Source organism: Pseudophryne corroboree, chromosome 6, assembly GCF_028390025.1.
Source record: "Pseudophryne corroboree isolate aPseCor3 chromosome 6, aPseCor3.hap2, whole genome shotgun sequence".
Lineage (NCBI taxonomy): Eukaryota > Metazoa > Chordata > Amphibia > Anura > Myobatrachidae > Pseudophryne > Pseudophryne corroboree.
This window is the reverse complement of record NC_086449.1, coordinates 350,394,566-350,419,265: the sequence shown is the minus strand read 5'-3', so window position 1 is coordinate 350,419,265 and position 24,700 is coordinate 350,394,566. Positions and strand designations below refer to the sequence as shown.

The 24,700-nt window shown below is 45.6% G+C and overlaps 1 protein-coding gene across 1 annotated transcript in view; it reads right to left on the bottom strand.

Moving 5' to 3' along the window:
* Positions 1–24,700, bottom strand: part of LOC134932275 (mucosa-associated lymphoid tissue lymphoma translocation protein 1 homolog) — a 122,855-nt gene that overhangs the window by 31,155 nt on the left and 67,000 nt on the right. Inside the window, exons 10-14 of the mRNA XM_063926569.1 lie at positions 23,103–23,280; positions 21,982–22,056; positions 14,308–14,435; positions 9,341–9,481; positions 5,451–5,602 (exon numbers count right to left, since the gene is read on the bottom strand). Of these exons, the coding sequence (XP_063782639.1) occupies positions 5,451–5,602; positions 9,341–9,481; positions 14,308–14,435; positions 21,982–22,056; positions 23,103–23,280 (674 nt within the window). The remainder of the gene's footprint in view (positions 1–5,450; positions 5,603–9,340; positions 9,482–14,307; positions 14,436–21,981; positions 22,057–23,102; positions 23,281–24,700) is intronic.

Below are 24,700 nucleotides of genomic sequence, written 5' to 3'. Positions count from 1 at the left end.
AAGGGATACAAAAAAAAAAAAAAAACCTGACACACTGGTATAACAGACAAGAAAACAAAAAACAAGCTGTAGCAACAACTTGTAACAGTGCCCTCCCCTTGATGGTGGCCACTGGACACAAGACAAGGAAAAAAAAAAATCTCTTTTTTTTTTTTAATCAAGGCAAGAGTCCAAAATTATTTATTTTTCTTCTTCTTCTTCTTCTTCTTTTTACAAAGCTCTTTAGGTCTGACCAAGGTAATTCCCCAAACATTGTCTGAACTGATGGTACCACCCAGCAAGGCTGCGTTCAAATCAGAGACAGGTCTCTTACCCTTGGGAGCTGAACTTTCTGGTAAAGTACTATTATTAGAAGAAGAAGTCAAAAAAGCACATCCTGCAGTCAAAACAACGGGCTGGGACTCTTGTGCCGAGTTTACAGTATTTGGTGGACTCTCAGCAGACAAGACGGGTGACTTAGAGGAACCTGAACCAATTTCTTTGGAACCGTATCTTTTAACAATTGCATCACAGAATGCTAGGGGATCCTGAAGAATGGGATCTTCAGCTTTCATTAGGCTGGTCGCCCACTCAGAAGGCTCTCCTCTAAAAGAATAAATCAGATAGAGCCCAAGGTTTTCTGAAGTGATGCCCAGAAATGGTCTAGACAACATAATAGTGTAATAGTGTTTGAAAAGCGCCAGAAATTGGGCGAAGTCCCCATCAAAGGTTATGGATGTTGAGATATCAGTCAGGATCTGTTTCCTTCTCATCTGACTGACTGGAGTGCTTTGCTAGGACCTGGTCACTATTGACCTTACTCGAGGCTGAGACTCTCTGAACCCCACCCGGGGCTGAGACTTTCTGAACCCCACCCGGGGCAGTGACTTTCTGAACCCCACCCGGGGCAGTGACTTTCTGAACCCCACCCGGGGCAGTGACTTTCTGAACCCCACCCGAGGCAGTGACTTTCTGAACCCCACCCGGGGCAGTGACTTTCTGAACCCCACCCGGGGCAGTGACTTTCTGAACCCCACCCGGGGCAGTGGCCTCCGGGAACCCCGCTGGGACAGTGGCCTCCGAGAACCCCGCTGGGACAGTGGCCTCCGAGAACCCTGCTGGGGCAGTGGCCTCCGAGAACCCCGCTGGGGCAGTGGCCTCCGAGAACCCCGCTGGGGCCAGCACCTTGGATTCTTTTACTGGGACCGGGCCGTTGGCCTCCCTGACTGGGATCGGGCCATCGGCCTCCCTCTCTGAGTCGATAATTATCGAAAGTTCTCCCGGGACTATGACTTCCGGGACTTTTGCTGAAGCAATAACGTTCAGATCCTCCACTAATGCTATGCTTCTTAAGTTCTTTCCTGGGGAAGCGACTTCTAGAACCTTCTTTGGGGCTGCGTCTCTCGAGACCCCACTTGGGGATAATACTTCAAAGATCCCTTCTGGGGTTTTGCTTCTCGAGTTCCCCTCAAAAACTATGGTTTTAGAGACCCTTTCTAGGGTTGCGCTTTTCAAGTCCCTACCTGGGGTAACAGCTTCTGAGACCCCTTCCGGTATGGACACCTGAACTATATTATTTGATGTCCCTCTATAAGCTAGGGCATCGGGTACCGCTCCAGCACTCTGGGCATCGGGTACCGCTCCAGCACTCTGGGCATCGGGTACCGCTCCAGCACTCTGGGCATCGGGTACCGCTCCAGCACTCTGGGCATCGGGTACCGCTCCAGCACTCTGGGCATCGGGTACCGCTCCAGCACTCTGGGTATCGCACCAAGAACCTGGGCTACGGGCACCACTCCAGGACCCTGGGCTACGGGCACCACTCCAGGACCCTGGGCTACGGGCACCACTCCAGGACCCTGGGCATCGGGCACCACTCCAGGACCCTGGGCATCGGGCACTACTCCAGGACCCTGGGCATCGGGCACCACTCCAGGACCCTGGGCATCGGGCACCACTCCAGGACCCTGGGCATCGGGCACCACTCCAGGAACCTGGGCATCGGGCACCACTCCAGGAACCTGGGCATCGGGCACCACTCCAGGAACCTGGGCATCGGGCACCACTCCAGGGACTTGCAACTCCGCTTCCACAGGAACCTCAAGAGAGGAGAGAAACATTCTCTTTTGATTCCTGAATCTATAATGGGGCTCCCTTGCCCAAGGACCCCAATTATAGGACAGAGAGCTTTTTTGTGTGGGTTGTGTGACAAGTACCTCTGCCACAGTAGAGACAGGAGTAGGTCTTGTATCATGACTCAACTTGGCCAGAGGGCAAGACTCGTCACCACACTTTGGCTTGCGCAACTCACAGGTCTGCAGATAATGGCCTAAACCCCCACAATATAGGCATAAGTTTAAGTTTCTGCGACGCAGACGCTCCTCTTCTGAGAGCCTGGGCCGCAGAAAACTTTTAAACCTTTTCTCTTCAATTAAACCAGAGGATTCTCTTGTCACCATACTGTGAACAAGAGTCTCTTTAGAGATAGATGTACTCTCAACGACTTCTGGCAAAATGAGCAAGATTTTAGTCAGAAGGTTTTGCAGTTGCTTTAGGGATTGCTGCAAAACTTCTAGTCGCTCTGGTCTCAAAGCACTGAATACAGAGTTCAGGGCTGCGAGAGATGCCTGCAGGGCTTGCATAGTAGACATAGGAGGATTTAAAACTAGACAAGACAAGACAAGGCAAGACAAGGCAAGGCAAGACAAGGCAAGACAAATTTTGCTAAACAAAACAAGACTTTTTTTTTTTTTTTTTAAACACCGGACTGGATTCTAAACACCGGACTGGATTCTAAACACCGGACTGGATTCTGCACACTGAATTCTAGACAGGACTGGATTCTAAACACCGGATTGGATTCTGCACACTGAATTCTAGACAAGACTGGATTCTAAACACCGGATTGGATTCTGCACACTGAATTCTAGACAAGACTGGATTCTAGACTAGACACTGGACTGGGCCAAAAAAGAAAAAAAAGTTTTATTTATTTTTTGTGGTAGGGCTGGTGATAATGTTAGGTTCCTGGTGCTCAGAACAAGGGAGATGTTCATGAAGTGAGTCCAGAGCACCAGGACGTAACGCTGGGAAAGGGGAATGGAAAGGGAATAGCCCCTGGCGCCCTAACTCTGTTGTCTCACCCGTGCTATCGGAAATCCCTTGCGAGACTATGGTTTCTTGAGCCCTTGGCAGCCACGTTTGAAGGGCGGATTATGTCTGCCCAACTCCGGTGCCCCCCGGTCTTAATGAGAGACAAAGGGAAATCCGAGGCAGAATGATAACAAGAGGACCTCTAACTAAGCAAACAGGCCAGGGGCTACAAGCTAACTAAAAACCTAAAGTATGTGCGGAGAAACCGCCAAAGGAAAAGAACAACAAAGGAAATGCTGATCACACGCCGACACAATACCTTTGTGTACCAGCGGTGACAGCATAAGCAGAACCCTCTGCAAAACACCAGGGACAGAAACAATAATGGAATACAGCGGCCTAGGCCAACGGACGCGGGAGACCCGCTACTCACGGAACCGGTACGAATACTGGCAAACGGACAGGAACTTCTAATGCTGCCGACACCGACTCTCAGAACTGGAGGACAGGCAGAATCCCAAACGACAGACCGGTGGACACCAGGAAGCCAGAAGACTTGACCAGGGACAGGCAAAACCACTGGAACTCAGGGCAGGAACGCCTCACAGCAGGACACGGGATCAGACACAGGAATCGACACAGGGACTGACACAGGAATCAACACAGGAATCAACACAGGGACTGACAGGAACCAGCTCACACTTCAAGCAGACTGCAAACCAAGGAATATCACCAGCGTCTGTGAATTGCAGTCAGCCAGCATATAACAGAGAGGCCTAATTAATAATCCCATGCAGCTGCCCTGTTGCATGATTCCAAACTGACAAGATGCAATTAGCAGCCAGGTGAGGCTGAACACATGGGAACAAGCTGCAATTACACAGACTCACCAGCGGCAGCAGACAAGAGTATTCTAAAACAGAGCAACAGGAAATCCTGGCATGCAAGACAACTTTATAAACATAAAATAGGAATGAACCACTACCTGTGGTTCATAACAGTATCCCCTCCTTAAGGGTGAGCTCCGAGCACCCCATGACACCCACGGGGAACATAAACAGAAGTATAACATGAAATACAGAACAAAACTGCAAAACAGGAATGAGCCACAGCCGTGGCTCATAACAAGAAGGATTTAGCGGCTGTTGGTATCCGGAGAGCGACGGGGTTCATCGGTGTGGGTATCCGGAGGCTCCACTGATAATCGACATCGCGCTGGTTATTTTATACTTTGAATGTACGTGAGTGATTATGATGCCAGTAAATTACTTGTGATTTTATACTCACCATTGCGCCCTCCATTATTCTCTTTTCCACATGTGCTGAGGAGTACGGGTTTACTCCTAAAGGAGGATTGCTGCAATAATACATATGGACTGACATATACTTCAAAGACTTTTTTGTTGGATTGCGCGACTACTTTCTGTTTATATATATATATATATAATCTATGTATACGTATATATAATACACACACATTTATAGACCACTGCAAGAAAATGGATTTGGACACAAATCCCCTTTATACCACATGCATGCACTTGACTTGGGAGCTCATTGTTCTTCAGTTACAATAACCTTTATTAAATAACACATTTTAATATACTGCCATACCCGGGATTCAAATGACTCATTGATCTATTTGATCCTGCATAACAACTATGAACACTATATGAAGCTACTGGTAGTTTGCACAAAATAATCAGCATTGCAATTGAGCAGATCTATGTAGTGTGCAGCCACACATCCTATCTCTTGCAGCCACACACTACACAGACCTGCTTAGGCGCAATGCTGATCATTTTTTCACAAAGTACAAGGTAAGCTTCAAATAGTTATAATTCTCTACCTTAGAATTATCTACATTTCTTTGCAAGGGCAGATAGAATGCAGTGTCTGGATTCGAACCCATTGCCTGTGGCATTGCAGCCAGAGTATGTGAGCATTTCGAAATGTAATAAAGGACAGTGTGACTGAATAACAAAGAAATCTCAATTTGAGGTCATGAATGTTGTATAAGTATTAGCAACAGAAGGGGTCACGGTAGGAGACAGTGCAGTCAGGAGATGCTGGGCTTCAAAAAGAGGCAAAGCTGAGAGTGAAAGCAATTAAAACAGATAATTGACAAGTGTCGCCAACAATGCCCCCGACCCTGCATCGCTATGTGCGGTGCCCCCTCCGCACACACCTAGTTACGGCCCTGTTCCACCTTCTATTACTGGATGAAGGAAATCTCCCCACTGTGGAGTTAAACCATAGTAGTTTTTAATAACTCTAGATGTTCAAAATACTGTACATAAGCACCATACTATGTATTTATAAATGTTACATTTGTAATTAATTCTCTCAGATTTCATTAGGTTGGTGCGCTCACTTACAGAAGGTTTGTAGAGAGTAATCCTGACATCAGATAGGTGAGGAGGGATGTAAGTCAGTTTAGCAAAAGTGTGGATGAGGTTTGAGAACACAGATTTGAATCTCAACTCCACTTCTATGCCACATGAGAACTTTACCATTTGTTTTGGGATTTCTGGAAAAAAAACAAGAACAGATCGGTAAATGCTCTGGAGTGATTCAAGACAGTAAATACACCCAGACATAACTATTTGTCCCTGTTTCACTGAAATATACTGAACTATCAACGACTAAAAATTCTAATACAATAACACCGTAAAGATTGTTTAAGATATACTGTATAAAACGCATTGAAATATAGCAAATCAGAATTTAAACTCAAATTGAGAGTTACAATAAAGTGATGTTTTTAATTAGTGCAAGGTTATCATCATCATTGTAGGAAGTTCAAATTTCGGAAAATGAAAGAACTGGTTGTTCTGTAACAGATGCAAGAAGTTCCTGTGGTTTAGACTAGCACACCTCATATTAGCATGCTGGAGACTGTTACACATGCCTTTTGAGGAACAGAAGCTGCAAGTAGAATTTAAAAAAATCACCTTTATAGGGGAAAGCTGGTAGATCGAAAATGAGAACAAGAACTTCCTTTTCCACTTAGGGTATAGATGAGGCACTAATATATACGTTATCCGGACTACAGGTCGACACCTATTTTTCGACAATGAGTAGGTCGACACAGGAAATAGGTCAACACGGCCATTAGGTCGACATGAGCAAGGTCGACATGGAAAAAGGTTGACATGAGTTTAAAAAAACAACAACTTTTTTAAAAACTTTTTCATACTTTACGATCCACGTGGACTACAATTGGGAACGGTAACCTGTGTCGAGCGCAGCGGTAGCGGAGCGAGGCACCTTGCCCAAAGCATGGCGAGCGAAGCGATCCATGCGAGGGGACACGGTGCACTAATTGGGGTTCCCATCACTTTACGAAGAAAACAACACCAAAAAAACATAAAAAACGCATGTCGATCTTTTTCCATGTCAGACTTGTTCATATCAACCTAATGGCCGTGTCGACCTATTTCCTGTGTCGACCCAGTCACTATCGACCAATAGGTGTCGACCCTGAGTCCCATACCCAATATATACACTATACCACAGGTTCTCAAACTCGGTCCTCATGACCCCACACAGTGCATGTTATGCAGGTAACCCAGCAGGTGCACAGGTGTATTAATTACTCACAGACACAATTTAAAAGGGCCACAGATGGAGCTAATTATTTCACTTGTGATTCTGTGAGGAGACCTGCAAAATATGCACTGTGTGGGGTCCTGAGGACTGAGTTTGAGAACCTGTGCACTATACCATGTTTTAATTAGCACAATTAGGATTGCACTGTGCCTGTTACATACTACGGGGACCACTGCTTCCCAGAACAGCAATGAGTTATCCCCCTCCCCAAGGGGACCATTTTGAGCAATATCAGATGAATGGCCCAGAGAAGAGACCAGGGTGGGCCCCACTGCCTGAGGGACCTGCCACTTACCTTAGGAAAAAGTATGAGGAAAGGCTCACTAGGTTCTATATGTATACACTAGAAAAGAGGCGTCTAATAGGAGACATTATTAATATCTTCACATATTAAGGGGTCATTACAAGGAGTTAGCAAGGGAGTTGTTTATTAATAGAACTCTGTATAGGACACGTGGGCACTCACTGAGGCTAGAGGAGAGAAAATTCCGTACACAACGTAGGAAAGGGTTCTTCATCGTAAGGGTAGACAGTGTTTAGGTCAACACACATTAGGTCGACAGTGACTAGGTCGACACAGGAAATAGGTCGACACGGTCTTATGTGTGCTGGACTGATAGGAGTCATGCCAGCTAAGCAAAGATGACCACAGCCGCATACAATTAACAGATAGCTGTACATTTTTTCTGATTCAATGATGTTTGTGAATTAAAGGCAGCTCACAACCAAGGTTTCTGCCACTGTCAGAGTCTGTCTGACCGAGTGCCAAACTGAGAAAAGCACAAAGGGCATTTTCACAGATAATGCAGAGGCTGCAGTGTTCCTGCCCCCATCAAGGTACAAGCCCCCTGTTCTCAGCACCAAACAGGACATTGTACTTGTACCCCTGTCACCCACTGCACGCCTCTGTCGTCCTCTGCCACCTTTTGCCTTCTGTTGTTGCTCTCTGCCTCTCTATGTCAATCTCTGCCTCTCCCTGCCTTACATTATCACCCACTGCCGTGTGGCATTTTGTAAACTTGGTTTTGTTGAAGAAGGGGGTCCAAATTATATTTTTGCACCTTGGCCCGCCACTCACAAGTTCTGCCACTTGTTATAACTATATTCACAGGGATCAGTATGATTTACCGTCGGATGGGATGCCGGCTGAACATATCCCTACAGCGGCATCCTGCCCGCCAGTATGCCGCCAGCAGGGCGAGTGCAAAGAGTCCCCCTTGCGGGCTAGCTGCACTTGCCAGGCTGCGGGCTCGGTGGCTCGCCCCAGGATCTATTCCCACTCTTTGGGTGTCGTGAACACCCACAAGTGGGAATAGTCCTGTTTTGCTGGGATTCCATCTGGCGGCATTGTCGGGATTCCGGTGACGGTATCCTGACCGCCGGAATCGCGACAGCCGGAAAATTGAACGGATCCCATTTACAAGGCTAGATGGATGGGATAGGCTAAACCCTAACAAGAAGTCAGTTTAAAATAAAAGCTGTGAATAAATAACAAAACTCCCTCTAATCATATGACAAATTCCACTGCACATACAGTATGTAGCTTAGTTGAAATTGATCAGAAAACAAATATTAGTATTAAATAGAAACAAAGAAAATATTGACTCATTCCTTCACTTCATCAGAATTAAATTAAAGGTTCTAGTGTTTTACAATGGAGTTTAGTAACTCCCCCCCCCCCCCCCCCCACAAAAAAAAACAAAAACATAGTGTAGTCAGGATACTACCATATCTGGGGAAAACAATTCAACTATAACGGAGAACACGCACCAATTTCTATGCAGTTCAACTGATTGGACACAATCACCATCTGATGACATTATTTAACGTTCCAGCATTTTAAAGATTCTAAAAGGTCATACAAATCACACAAACAGACCCCAGTCAAGTTGCAAAAAATCTGACTGCTGGACCAGAGACTAATGACTGAATTAAGGCCAGAGTGGTCACATGCCTGCATGCATCGGTTTGTGTGCGGTCAACTTAACAGAAGAGGGACCAGATGCATCATCGCTTGGAAAGTGATAAAATGGAGAGTGAAAAAGTGCCAGCCAATCAGCTCCTAACTGCCATTTTTCGAACACAGCCTGTGACATGGCAGATAGGACCTGATTGGCTGGTACTTTTTCACTCTCCATTTTATCACTCTCTAAGCGATGATGCATCTAGCCCGAGGACTTTTAAAAAAAGCGCTGGAACAGATAAGGTGACATATTGTATTAAAAGCAGTGAAATGAACCAGGGCAGCCGAGAGGGGGATGTGGCCCTGAAAACAACACAGAGGGTGAGAGCCAGAAGAGGTTTGGAATATGCTTTTTTATTAGCAGTTTCTCCCGGTTAGGCTGTGCAAACTGTAAAATAAACAATGGATGTTGTGCAGCAAGTGTTGTGACACCAGGGCAATAAGATAACTAGCAATACTCTTATCATAAATATAAAGCAGCAGGAAATAGACTGATAAACATGTCTTGAATTGATGCTGTACCCATCCAATTATAAATGGGACATCACTAGCTTTAATTCACAGAAAAACAAGATAGTAGAATGTTACTATAATGAAACACATAGACATAAACATTAACACACTCATAGAAGTTATGCAAAGCAATGCGCAAAATGCAGGCATACACTAGAGGGCATCATCTGTCCTACTTACGGCTCTGCTGATCCCACACAGTCCTGTTCAGCTGTTCTCTTCTCGAGATGTCGATCTCGTCAGTCAGAGCTCGAGACTCTTTCAGAGAGTGTTTTATTTCCATCACTTGTTTGCCAGTTACCAGGGGGTCTCTGCCAATATCTTCAAATGGGGCAAAGAGATTTAGTTAGAGCATTACAAATTCTAATCTTTTTATCTCTCTACAGATTTATTAAATCTAGGTAAAAGGTGTAATATTGCTCCTTGGTGGAGAAAAACTCATACTAGACTGCAGGTGGAACAAATTTAAGATGTGTGGACAGATTTAGATTTGGGAGGGGGAAGCAACCAAGTTCATCTTTCAATCAAGCTGCTCAGTATTTGTTTCTTGCAAACTATGGACCTGATTCAGGGGGTAATTCAGACTGCATCGCTGCTGCGATCGCAGTCTGAATTACTTTGTGGAGTGCGCACACGCAGCCTAGGAGCTCAGTGAGATGCTATCAGCATCTCAGGGCTGCGATCAAAAGGCAGAGGTGGATGCGAGGCGTGCCAACAACGGTAGAACGCCATTGGCGAGGCGTGATCCGAACAACGAAAGGAGAGTCCGGACCCTTTGGTTTGCGGCGGCTGCGTGACGTCACGTGCAGCCGCTGCGACCCAGGACATGGCGAGTAGTGGCCAGCCAACGCGCAGGAGCTACGCTGGCAGAGAGCTACTCGTCAGGTACAAAAGCACTGCCGCCGTGCAATGCTTTTGTACCTGTGCGGATGGGGGGGCAGAGCCAGACATATGGGGTGGACTAGCCCTGTGCTGGGCGCCCCCCCCGCATGTCTTAGAAACTGATCATAGATGCGCTATATTTAGCACATCTACAATCAGATCTGAATTAGGCCCTCAGTAAGGACTGCAAATTCTGCTTATTAGCAGAAATTGCAGTCCTTTGGATCGCATGCCCATTGAGGCCAAGGCCCCCCTCTGAGACCATGCTGGAATTGCGGTCGCACCACAATTTCAGCGTGACCGCTGAAAGTAGGGAAGCCTCCTGCTGGCGCAGCTTGGCTGCGACCGCAGGAGGCCCGCTGCCATCTTTTCGATCGCATCGGCTGTGTGTGACATCATGCACCCACCCTGATCACGCCCAAGCCACCCGTTCGCGACGCCACACCTCAGTTTCCCTGTCGCCACACCCGCAATGCTCCGTCTCTGCCTTGGGAACGGAGCGTTGCCGTCCCCCTCCCATCCCGCAAATGCCTTTTGCCTGACTGACAGGCAGAGGCGTTCGCATTTACTGCGGGGTGACCGTAGAAATGCAGGCGCATGCCCAGGACGGGCCCTGCGCATACACCCGCATCATGTTAGTAATTTTTGCGGTTGGATCCCGGTGCCAGCATCCCGACACTCTGGATCCTGATCGAGACACTGCCGGGCCACCAGAGAGGTAACTCGTGTAGGGGGGTTAGGTTCAGGCACCCCCCCGGGAGGGGGTGGTATTCATGTGACCGCCGGTCAGCTGACCGACAGTCACATGACCTCCTCCACGAGCCTGACGGCTCACTTTACCGATGGTCAGCATGCCGACCAACAGGGACTATTTCCACTCGTGGGTGTCCACGACACCCATAGAGTGGGAATAGAACCCGTGGCGACCGCAAGTCGCAACCGAGCCCGCAAGGGGCTTGCTGCACTCGCTCCTCCCCGCCGGGATCCCGGCGTCGGTATGCTGCCGGGATCCCGGCGTCGGTAAGCTGACCGGCGGTCAGCCATACTACACCCCCGGGAGGGTTAGGGTCGGGCTGAGGGTTGGAGAGAGGAGGATAGGTTTACGCTGCAGGGATTGGGGATGTCAAGTTTAGGTTGTGGGGGAAGGGTTAGAGTTAGGCTGTGGCCCGTGAGGGGGGTAAGGTTCAGGCACCCTGGGGAGGGTTAGGCTGTGAGGGGGTGGAGGGAAAGGTTAGGTTTAGGGGGCGGCGGGGAGGGGGGTCAGCTGTAGGCACCATTGGGAGGGTTAGGCTGTGGAGGGAGGGGGGTTACATTTAGGCTACTAGAAGGGAGGGTTAGGGTTAGGAGGCCATTGGGGGAAAGTAAGTATACTTACCTTCCCCTGTCGGGATTCTGTTCATCGGGATGCCGTGGTCGGTATTCTGACTGCCGGCATCCCGTCTGCCAGCATTTTAATCCCAACCCATAGATGCTCTAGTATATCTACCCAGGGATCTCTAGAAAGTCTTATAGTATGAAAAAGAAAATCCTCAGGTTCCTCAGGACCAAGAGTCTCCCTAGTTTAGTTATATCAATTGCTGCTTTGAGTTCTAAGAGAGAGAAGGGGCATGCTATTTTACGTCAAGGGATTGTCTATTTTGGCAATGTATGTCTTTTTATTATATTGTGATGAAGATCTGTTCTATATTATATAGTTTGGTATAATATTTATGAAATGCATCTGCTATCTTTTCTGTTACAGTATATGAAGAACTGTTCCCTCATTATTATTTTTTTGGAGACAAAAGTTGATATGTAATTTTGAGAGCTCTCCTAAGCCTTGGAGATTGATAAGGTGGAGAGAGATAAACTGCCAGCCAATCAGCTCCTGTAATTTTTCAAACTCTGGAGTAGATGTATTAATGAGCGATACGGGGGTTTAGTGGTATCAACGCACATTATGGACCTTATTCAGTAAGGATAGCAAAATGTATGAATTGCAATCTGGCCGATTATTAAATGACTGCGCATGTGCAGCATTTGCATTGCGCACGCGTGAGTAATAGTAGCGACATAAAATGCAAACGCTGTTTGACTGACAGGAAGCTAGTGTTTCTGGGTTGAAACCTGCCGTTTTCTGGGTGTGTCTGAAAAAATGCAGGCGTGCCCAGGAGTTTTTAAGTAGGACCTCTGATGTCAGCGATGGCCACTTCCAGTCTCTTGTGCTGCAAGAATTGTGGATGACCTTGCCTGGCGCAGATAGGAAAAATCTTCTATGTTCCAGTAATTGCATATTGCTGCATTCGCAATTTCTGCAATGGGCGTTTTTTCTCAATTTCTGGACGACAACTATTTGATTGCAGCAACTGCTTTTTAGCAGAAATTGTAATCCTTACTGAATAAGACATATGGGGGTCATTCCGACCTGATTGCACGCTAGCTATTTTTTGCAGCGCTGCGATCAGGTCAAAACTCAGTAAAACTGCACATGCGTATGCACCACAATGGGCAGGCGCGACGTACGGGTACAAAGCGGATCGGTGACGGGCGATGGATTTAACGAAGAATCCATTCGCACAGCCGATCGCAAGAAGATTGACAGGAAGAAGGCGTTTATGGGTGTCAACTGACCGTTTTCAGGGAGTAGTTGGAAAAACGCAGGCGTGCCCAAGCGTTTGTAGGGCGGGTGTCTGATGTCAATTCCGCGACCAGACAGGCTGAAGTGATCGCAGCGGCTGAGTAAGTTCAGACCTACTCAGAAACTGCACAAAACTTTTTTGTAGTGCTCAGCTGCACATGCGATCGCACACTTGCAAAGCTAACATACACTCCCCTAAAGGCGGTGACTATCTGTTCGCAGCGCGCCAAAAATAGCTAGCGAGCTATCAACTCGGAATGACCCCCTATGTGCGCTGGTACCGCTTCTCCCCATGTATTAAGGGGGAGATGTGCACTACATGAACCTGCCATTATAGGTGCTACTATCTTTAGGATAGCACGCCGGTGTGCTGGGCAATGTATGAATGGTCAGTAGTACTGACGGTTCCAACAACTGCAGCTATCATTGCCTGGCGCACATCACTGTCCCTGGCTGTCAACAGCCAGCATTTGAAAGCAATGGTCAGGTAATTAAGACCAGATAACCCTGAGGTTCAGAAAATGTGTCAGTAAAGATACTGTGTAGTAGGGAGGTATTCATGTGACCGGCGGTCGGGGCAGAGCCCGCAGCGTGGCGAGCGAAGCGAGATGGCAAGGGGCTTGCTGAACTCGCCCCTCCCTGCTGGGATCCCGGCATCGGTATGCTGACTGGCAGTCTCCCGGCAGCATACCGACACCGGGATCCCGGCGGGGAGGGGCGAGTGCAGCAAGCCCCTTGCGGTCTCGCTGCACTCGCCATGCTGTGGGCTTGGTGGCGATCTGCAGTCGCCACGGGTTCTGTTCCCACTCTATGGGTGTCGTGGACACCCACCAGTGGAAATAGTCCCTGTTGGTCGGCATGCCGACCATCGGAATAGTGAGGGGACGGGATGTGGGTGGAGGTCATGTGACCATTGGTCTCCCATCGGTCAGCCATACTACACCCTGTGTAATCTAACCATAGTGATATAGGAAAAATTCCCCCATCCTAGCATAGTAGTGAAACCCTGCCACACTGGAACAGCGACAGGTCTTTACACCATCAGGAGAAATGCATTCACATTAGGCAGGCAACACCCTATGCTAGATTAATGTACTCTTGAGCTGTCCCATAGACCTGTTCCACAAATGTACATGTTGAATTAGAAGTGTGACACTTCTAAGGCCCAGGCCATAGTACCCTACAGCAACATGCAGTATTTGATGGTGCTATGTGGGTTGTTCAGAAGTAGATACGGTATATTGGCAGTCATCACTCTGTACCCTGGACTGGGGCTGGACCTATGACAGCACACAGTACAAGCTGGAGTCTGGAAGCAACGTAGAGATGGGCTGTAACAGACAGGGCTTTTGAACAGTGAAGACATGCTGACTACAGAGGAGATACTGATATGCCAGCATGTCTACTGTTTGCATCTATCCATATATTTAGTTACTGTTTGTATATTTTATGTTAGATGTCTTATACACTTATATATCGGGGCAAGTATGCCATTATTGGCTAAAACCACTCTGTATCTCTAAGGAGAAGTAAGGATTGGGATATGGAAATGCTTTCTTCATTTCATGAATGGAGTACAGAACTCTAATTGAATATAGTTCTTTGCTAGAATGTTGTTCATCCTTGTCTTGCACCCAAAGTGATTTACCTTCAAGGACCTTCTCTAGCATATGCGTCACTTTCAGTTCTTTCAAAATGTGCTTCTTCAGATACGCCATAAAGATACCAGAGCTGCATTCTCCATCCTGAACTTCATATGCTTCAGCGTTCTCGCTCCTGTTGGGAAAGGAGATAGAGGATAATTGCATTTTATTCTAAACAACATGGCTTCCAGGTAGGATCATTGTGAGTGAGTCACTGATACAAATTATAAGGCTGGGAAAGGGCCAATAGTTAAGACAAATAACAGAGCGATAAAATGCTTGATAATAGCACATGCAAACATTAAGGGCCCGATTCAGCTTGGTACGCTGAAGTGCGGAATCGCTACTCGTCTATTTCCGCACTTCTGCGCATGCACGCACGCCGCATTCGATCTCAGTCTAAGTGCCAACAGGGGCGGTGATGGTGCAGCATCGCTGCGTTTTTTTAGTGCCGCTGTATAAGGCATTGGTACGTCCGCACCTGGAATATTGTGTTCAGTTTTGGGCACCATTGTATAAAAAAGACATCAGTGAACTCGAAAGTGTTCAAAGGCGAGCTACTAAATTGATTAAAGGCCTAGAAGGACTGGACTATAAGGAAAGACTTACTAGGCTGAATATGTATACACTAGAAAAGAGGCGCCTAAGAGGAGATATTATTAATATCTTCAAATATATAAAGGGACATCACAAAGAGTTATCAGAGAAATAATTTATTAAAAGAACACAGTTTAGGACACGTGGGCACTCGCTGCTACTGGAGGAGAGAAAGTTCCGAACGCAACGGAGGAAAGGGTTCTTCACTGTTAGGGCAATCAGGATGTGGAATTCCCTGCCAGGGAAGGTGGTAATGGCGGACACTGTAATTGGATTTAAAAAAGGAATGGATACATTTCTGAATGAAAATGATATCCAAGGTTATAATACTTAAAATATCAACGTGGTTAATCCGGGGGTAACATGAGTTATAGTCGCTAACTAGTCATAAAACATTATTCAGCAAGTATGTAGAATCATCACAACTTAAAACAGGTTGAACACGATGGGGAATTTGCCTCCATTCAACCTCAAATACTATGTAAAGTTGGGGGGGAGTGCGGTCCGGACACTGGAGGCGTGTCTGAATTGTTTGCGGGGCAGGCCGCGGTGGCTGCGTGACATCACACGGCGGCTCGGTGACTGCCTTCACAGCTAGGCTACAAAGGCAGGGGGCTCCCCTAAAGATGCGAGCAATCGCATTTTAGAAGGGCGGCGGGGGGGGGCACTCTATACTAGAAGGTCATTTAATCTTTGACATTTGATTTAATGCCAATGTGTAATAATATACTATTGCATCCTATATATGTATTCATCAGTTACTGTACACCCACCAACAAAAACAGCAACTGTACAAATGTATGTCTTCTAGAACAGCGATGTTCACTGATCCTTAAAGCTTCTATATTCTGGGTAACATGAAAGAATATGATTACTTATGGGTGTATTTACAGCTGTGAGTGAATATAGCCTAAATTACTAGTTAAGCACCCAAACTGAGTCTCTATAGACAGTGCTCCCTACATTATTTTTATTGTGAGAAATACTGTAAATTGGCAGACAAACTGCATTTCAATGTATTCATTAGTAGATACTTTCTACAGTGGCATGTGGCACTGGTAAGCCACAGACGTTACAGGCAATGTTATTTCTCTTTCTAATCAGTGTTAAAAGGGAAAGCTAGGCAACTCTGAGGTCTAAACAAAATCAGTTCTATCATTCTATGAGGAAGAATCTTATCTTATGTGTTAGACATGCACTGTGCTAAACTGCAGAACAGATAAAAGGGGATCAAAGTACAGATAGTCAGTGTCTAGTTAGACAGCCAATAGGTCGATACCACATGGTCAACGTGGTCAAAAGGTTGACAGGTAAAAGGTAGACAGTGCTTAAGGTCGACAGGTACGAAAGGTCAACATGGCAATAGTCGACACACATATTGACACAAGTTTTGGGGGTGTTTTCAATAATTTTTTCAACTGTTGCTGAATTTACCATTCACGTGGACTATTATTGGGATTAACAACCTGTGCCAAGTGCAGCGAGGCACCTTGCCCGAATCGTGGCAAGTGAAGCGAGCCCGCAAGGGTATAAGTTTGCAATCATTGTGGTCACTTATGATGAAACATAGAAAATGACACCCATAAAACTTGTGTCAGCCTTTTTTGTGTCAACCATTTCCATCTAGACTTTTTGACCATCTACCTTTTGGACCTGTTGACCTAATGCATGTCGACCATATGGGGCTGACTTAATGACCTATAGACTGTAAGCTTGCGAGCAGGGCCTTCCTACCTCTTTGACCGTTTGTTATTTACCCAGTTTTGCTTTATCGTTGTTTCTAATTGTGAAGCACAACGGCATTTGCTGCACTATATAAGCAACTGTTAATAAATAAATAAATGACTGTCGATCTAATTACTGTAGATCTTCTATAACACACCCAGACAGAAGTCCGTAACGGTTGCTAGCTGCACTTAAAAACACATAAATGCTGTGTTTGGGTCTGCATGAGGAGCACTAATATACTTTTCAGAAAGCAATGTCATACACAAGGTAACGGAAGCTGTGACCACAACCGGGCAGAGGAAGCACAACTTCCACTTATCAGAAACTTCTCTGTTGTTTCAGGCTTATACAGCCCAACCTTCTATTGTGGTAAGAGCTCAGTGTTAAAGGGAAATGTGTAAAACATCCAGAACAATGACAAAATAAAATATACCCGTTTGTAAGCATGATTTATACTGAACGTAATTCTCTTTATGCAAAAGGTATAGACAGGCGTGCGCCCACATTTTTTGTTACATGTGACATTAAATGGAATAGAACAATGGTAAAATCCATAGACTTGGATACTAAGGGGTAAATTTACTAAGATGGGAGTTCTATTCAAGATGGGATGTTGCCCATAGCAACCAATCAGATTCTACTTCTCATTTATCTAGCACCTTCTAGAAGATAATACATGGAATCTGATTGGTTGCAATTGGCAACTTCCCATCATAAATAAAACTCCCATCTTAGTAAATTTACCACTAGGTGTAAATCCTTTATTCTGCATGATTAGCCTGAGTGGTAGATTCTATTCTCTTCTGGAATGTGTTAGACAGTGTTACATCATTACCCATAGACTTCAGTCAATGAAAATATAGCATGCTAGCTTCAGTTTATGGAGCAATCACTGTCACACATCTATCAGAAATTACTGAGGTTCCCTACCTACACATTACTCAGACATCAGTTGTGTTTGGTAAAGCATTATTTAATAATGGTGCAAAGAAAAAAGTATTGGTGTAACCCATAACAATCCCATATCTGCTTTTAAATTCAATAATTTTTTATTAGAATTTTAAATTTTTCAAGAACATTTCACACAACAAAAAAAAAGAAAACATGCATAACATTACATACATACCCAATATGCGCAAAACAACTGCACATATACAGAGCACATGGTACATCAATTATATATAATACCTCCTATATCGTATAGTCTCAGATGGACTATTCTTGAGAGTATCGCATCACAAACATAAATTTCCGAAACAGACACCAGTATATCAGAGCAAGCACAGTAGAATACACTGAGTTTCTGCAAGGCCGGCCGCGGGGCAACCACCCCCAAAATGTACCGGGACAAAGTAAGGAGAAAGGCACATGGCAGGATTTTATGAATCCTTGAAGTATTTAGACTCTATCCATCTGCCCCAAATTGTACACCATTTCCTCTCCACCTTCCTCGCCAGGAACACAAATTTTTCGTGTGCGACAGTTTCGTTGACCAGGGCTATCCAGGCCTTAACTGTCGGGGCATCACCCGCCAGCCACAGCCGGGCTATACAGACTCTGGCTAAAGCGCATAGGTTGATAACATATCTTCTGCTAGGTGGGTCTAGAGCTTCCTCGTCCATTATCAACAGGGTACATAAAGCAGGTGTGCATATGGCGGAGGGGACCCCCGTATCACCTATAGTGCGTATGACAGCCATCCAAAAACGAGACACGCCAGGGCACACCCAGAGCAGATGCCAGAAATCAGCACCCGTGGTTCCACACTTAGGGCATTGGGAGCTGTGAGATCCCCCAATATGTGCTAACCTCACCGGGGTCATATATACTCTATGCAGGATATATAGTTGTATTTGCTGGTACCTGGCAGAGGAAGTGGAGATCCGATGGGCTCCCATAGCGGCACTCCATGCATCGTCCGACAACATACCCACATCCGATTCCCACTTTCCCCGGAGAGCAGTTAGAGGATCCGTATGATGTAGCTGCAGAATACGGCCATATATCTTAGAGACCAAGTGTCCCGAGTCTAGCGTCTGCAGCATTAGTTTGACAGGGGAGTCAACAAGGGTCGGAGGGCCATCTGGGAACTGGGTAGCCAAAGCGTGTCTCAGCTGAAGGAATCGATAAAAGAACCCGGAGGGGATATTATGTGCCTGTTGAAGTTGTTGAAATGAGGTAAAGGTCCCATCACTATATATCTGTCCCATGGAGTGTACTCCCCAGCTACCCCACACTTCCCTAACCTGAAGTTGACATAACTCCGGCAGCCCGTACGCGTTATCCAGTGGGGTATCAGGATCAATACCCTGGCCCCGCATCACAGAGTGCACCAATTTCCATATCAGGATGGATTGTTTAATCAGTGGCAATGTGGACATTTTGACGCTACCGCACAAGAGCAGCTGCAATGGGGAGCCCCCAGGGTAGTCATGGTGCAACATCAGTGAGTGCAAAGCCAGGGCATCAAGGTCGGTAATCCACTCCCAGACATGCGCCAGCTGCGCAGCATAATAATAAAAGCGGAAGTTGGGGAGGGCCAAACCCCCCATGTCCCTTGACCTGGTCAAAGCATCTAATCGCAGACGTGCCCGCTTACTAGCCCACACTAGGGAGGAAAGCAGCCCATTTATTTGTTTAAAAGTCTTCAGCGGGATATAAACGGGAGATTGTTGGAGAACATAAAGAAGTTTGGGCTGAAAGACCATTTTTACCATATTTACCCTCCCTGTGACTGTTAAGGGTAGTTTCCCCCATACCTTCACCCGACCACGGAGATACGTTATTTGTGGAGTGATATTTAGGGAGGAGAACTTTTGAGGATCATTAGACACCCATATGCCCAAGTATTTGAATGAGTCCACCCACCGCAACGGAAGAGCCACCAATGGGAAAGCAGGAACCTCCCCCCGGAGTGGGATAATAAAGGAATTCTCCCAATTAATCAGGAGCCCAGAGTATCGCCCGAACTCCACAATAATTCCCAAGATCCTAGGCATAGACTCAGCATAGCGATCCACGAATAACAGAACATCATCGGCATATAGTGCCACCCTGTCCTCGCGGGCACCCACCCTGAAGCCAGTGATCCCCGCATCCGCCCTCAGGAGGCAGGCAAGGGGCTCAATGGCCAGAGCAAATAGAGCAGGGGACAGTGGGCAACCCTGTCGCGTACCCCTAGATAAAGGAAAGGAATGAGACACAAAACCGTTAATTGCCACTCTCGCCAAGGGAGAGGAATACATCAATTGAACATATTTAATGAAGTTTGGACCTATACCGAATCTACGCATAACTTCCCACAAATATGCCCATTCTACGGAATCAAAAGCCTTAGCGGCGTCCAACGAGACGACTATGGAGGAGGAGGGGTCCTTACAGGGGAGTTGTAGATGGGTAAACAGACGTCTAAGGTTAATGGATGTCGACTTATTGGGCATAAATCCCGTCTGATCCGGATGTATAATATGAGATATGACTGTATTTAATCTGCCGGCCAGAACCTTAGCCAATATTTTAATATCAGTGGGTAAAAGGGATATAGGGCGATAGGACTCAACTCTCCTAATATCCTTATCTGGTTTAGGGAGAACTACAATCAAAGCCTCCGCCATAGACGGAGGGAGAGACTCCTGTGCAAAAATTTGGCCGTAAAGCTCCAGGAGGCGAGGGACAAAAAAATCCAGATGGTGCCCGTAGACCTCTGAAGGTATGCCGTCCATGCCGGAGGCTTTACCACTAGGGGAGGCCTTAATAGCAGCCATAATCTCTTCGGGTGAAATAGGCGCTTCCAGTAGATCACAAGCCTCGCTGGACAGGGTGGGGAAGGAAACAGCGTCCAAATAATCATTGAGATGCAATTGAGTGCACTCCAGCTTGGATTCATATAAGCGGCTATAATAGGACACAAATTCAGCCGCCATTTGTGGGGTCTGAGTTAGGGAAATGCCATCAGAATTTAAAATCTCAACCACTACATTAGTAGGTCTGTCACCCCGGGCCAGGGAGGCCAAGTACGCCCCCGGCCTATCTCCCGTAGCGTAAAATTTATGGGAGGAGAAAAGGAGTCCATGCTGAGTCTTCTCCATTAGATAATCCTTCCATTCTCTCTGAGCCGATAACCAGGCTAACTTAGAACTATTCAAGGAATCCTGCAAGTACTGCAATTCTGCGGCGACACTCTGGGCCTCCAACACCATCTCCCGTTGTTTATAAAAGGACTTCAAGTTAGCCATATCTGCTTTTAGCTCTCTAGCTACTTTCTGGTTGAATACTAAAGTGTGGTAGGGATGCGGTTATGTTACGGACAGTCGGGATCCCGACTGCTTAAAATGCCGACACTGCTTAAAATGCCGACACGCATAATCCTGGCGTGGTAGAGTGGGAATAGAAACTGTGGCGAGTGCAGCGAGCCACCGTGACTGCTGCATGGGGAGCGTAACCAGCCTGCAAGGGGCTCCGTTGCGCTCACTATCCTGTCGGCAGTGATCCCAGTGGCAGTATGCTGACCGCCGGGATCCCGACCGCTGGTCGCGCATACCCAACCCGTGTGGTACACACTAAGCAATATATCGACTAACAAGCAAACGTCCGATATATCGGGAGCCCGTCAGCAGGTGTGTACACCCGATATGTCTGTGAACGAAGGAGGTGCAGGATTTTGGCCGATGTCGGACATTTTTTTTTAAGGGGGCAATCACTTACAAGGCATGGTTTTGTCTTGTATGTGTTTGCCCCTTTTAAAAAAACGCCTGAGATCGGCCGGCATCTCGCACCTCCGACTATCTCAAAGTCCATTATATCCCGCCGGTCGTGTCTAAAGATATATATTGGCGGTCTACTGCCTGCCTCTACACTTGCTGCAGGGACTGACGTTACAGCTGGGCGGGCAAATTCAAATGCCCGTCCAGCTGGGTGTCCTAACCTACACATCGAGCAGCCAATCAGTGAGCGTGTATACTTAAATGATTCACCTGCTCTGTCAGCGTGTCGGCAGGTCCGCTGACAACTCTGTGTGGTTTGTACCAAGCCTAAGGGTTGCATCACATGTGTTTTACATGCATTATGTCATTATAAAACAAACAAATAAATACACACCCTAAATGATAAATAAAGTGCTGTAAATAGTTTGCGCTAAATTATCTACTTTGTATAAAAACCAAATAAATCTCCAGCACATATCAGCACTTTTTATAAAGAGAATATTTATAGCATGCAGAATTATTTTAAACTATTTCAATACAATTTATGACCACTTTTCTTAGCAGCCCTCTCCCGTGCTATTTGCTGACAAAGTCACTGGAAGGATGTGAGCAGCAGGAACAACTAATGAGTCATCACAATATATGACTTACGTGGCGTATCCACACACCGTGTTACCCCAAGGCATCAGAGGAGTCACTTTGGATAACACACAGTCTGAATTATACCTGTAAAACACCAAAAAATAAGTATATTAAAAAAGAGCTACAAACATCAGTTTGCATTATGGGCCTAATTCAGGTTGGATGTAGTGGTCGGCATGCTGGGAAATGGATAGCAAATTCTGCTAATTAGCAGAATTTGCTATACTTACTGAATTAGGCCCTATGTCTTATAGCCAGGATACAGGCTAGCATGGCAGTGACAGTGACTGTCAGATGATGTAAGGAATGTCAAAGCTATTGGGAGAGGGACACACAGTATATCTGTTTTGGTACAAATACTGAATTTACTGCCTATGCGTATCTGTCTCTTGTAAACTGCGGAGTCATGCAGGCCGCTTGTCATTCACATGACCAATGAGATGAAAATTATTCGAAATACGTGTGTATACAAAATACTTATTTACATATTTATGAAATTCCGGCACACGGGATCCTGGTGCTCGAAATACCGACACCGGGATACTGTGGGGAAAAAGCCACCAGGGGTGAGTAAGTGGTGTTCTCCCCTCTCCCCACCCCCCTAAGACTAACCCTCCCTACCTGCAGATTAACCCTAACCTCCCCCCTTGGTGTCTAACCCTAACTTAAATTCTGACCGAAAATGCCATCTTCGAACAATAGACTATGATGTGAATTTAGAAATAAATTAACCACCGAGGAGGAATTTTGACATATACATATGTAGTGTTTTGGGGTTTTTTTTGCTCATTTTAGTAAACTGGATTATTTTTATTTTGCATTTTCTGATATATAGTATAATTATTCTTCCCTGATGAACTTTAGTTCCCCTCCCCCTCCCAAATAAAATGTGTGTTACCATCAAGACATCTGTCTTTGTTAGACAAAGTATCTTATTTAGTCATCCTGACAAGTTAAGTAATAAAGATAGTGTCAGTCATACATATAAGCCTTTACAACAACTGCCCCCTAATGATTCCTATGCCTCCCTCTGTAAGTTCTTCTGAACATAACCTTAACATATAAACACACATTATGAATTGCACTGCTTTAACAAATGACATATGGTTAGGCTACCATAAGAGGCATACCATTTCCTGCAGGTGTCTAATAGAACTACATTCAAGGCTGTCTTCCTGTCTTGCATCTTCTGTAGGATCATCTGCACACTGATGCAGTTTTTAGGCCGGTAAGGCTGAGGTGCATCAATAGGGACCATATAATTTCTGCCAGAGCGTTCATACCCGTGGCCAGCATAATAAAATAGCCCTGTGTGGCAGAAAACAAATGTGGGTTGGTGTACAGTTGCTTATGAATGTAGTACAGGTTGTGTATCCCATATCCAAATGTTCCGAAATACAGAATTTTTTGAGTGAGATGGTGAAACCTATGTTTTCTCATGGCTCAATGTACACAAACTTTGTTTAATACACAAAGTTATTAAAAATATTGTATTAAATGACCTTCAGGCTGTGTGTATAAGGTATATATGAAACTCAGCGGCTTCATCAGTGTCCATCAGTGTCCATCGGACACTGATGAAGCCGCTGAGAACGGACCCTGAGGCGGAGAAACGCGTTTGAGAGGGATAAAGACAAGTATTGTGAGTTAAGAGACAGTCTCTCACCCCCTGCATTATCGGGTGTGTGGCTCACAACTTTCATTTACCGGCCGGTGAACTGTTATCACTCATACCCCAGTGCACAGGGTTATGAGTGCTGTGAAGCTTTGGTGACCCCGTGAATCATATGCTGCTAGCTTGTGCAGCCAGAAAGGATAACATCTATGTTGAGTGCTTTGGCAAAATGTGCTCTAATCCTGGATCAATGCAAAACAGGGGCTAACCTAATCTACTAACTCTGCTTCTATTCCTGGCAATTGGCTGTTAATCCTTGCAAGTCTTACAGGACATTATTCATGAAATTCCGCTTCTTTTATTTGGGCTGAGAGAATTTTGTGTGGCTACATAACAATACTAACCTTGCCATATATGGATGATTGAAAGGCTGCCTGGATAAGGGAATATATGCTTGCTCATTGGGGCATATTAATTCATTGTGCTAATTACCGGGACTGTTAGTACAGCACTCTTCATTATAAAGTCCAGAGTTATATATTTTTGTCATCAATTCGCTAGGGCAATTTTATGTATGAATTATTATTGGCACTATTATTGAATGATAGGCTAATATTATAAAAAGATTTTTTTCAAATAGAGTTGCAATTAATTAAGAATTGTATTTTAGGATTACATTTTAATTATATTAATCATATTAGTGTGATACTGGCCGGTATCTTTTTGTTTATATTTAATATATTTTTTGTCATCTTTGTGCATGTATACTATAAAAAGATAAACCTAAATCTCAAAACCAAGGTTGGTAGCGCTGTCTCATTTTTGTTTGTATATTCTTCTTTGGAGGGTTTTTGGATCATCCCTCAGAGTTCAGCTGCTCTCACTCTGGTTAGTGATTAGCGCCAGGTGCATATCCATTTCCTTGTTTTTCTTGCCTAATACATAGTAGCTTGCAAGTCTGTTTTCCAGATGGATCTTGCAGTTACAGTATTACTAACTACACATGCTACATAGCGGAGCACAATCATCTACAGGCAATGTATAGTTGTAAGCAACTCATTCATAATTCCACTTACAGCTGAGAGGGTATAAGTGGCTGGTAACAGGGTGTGT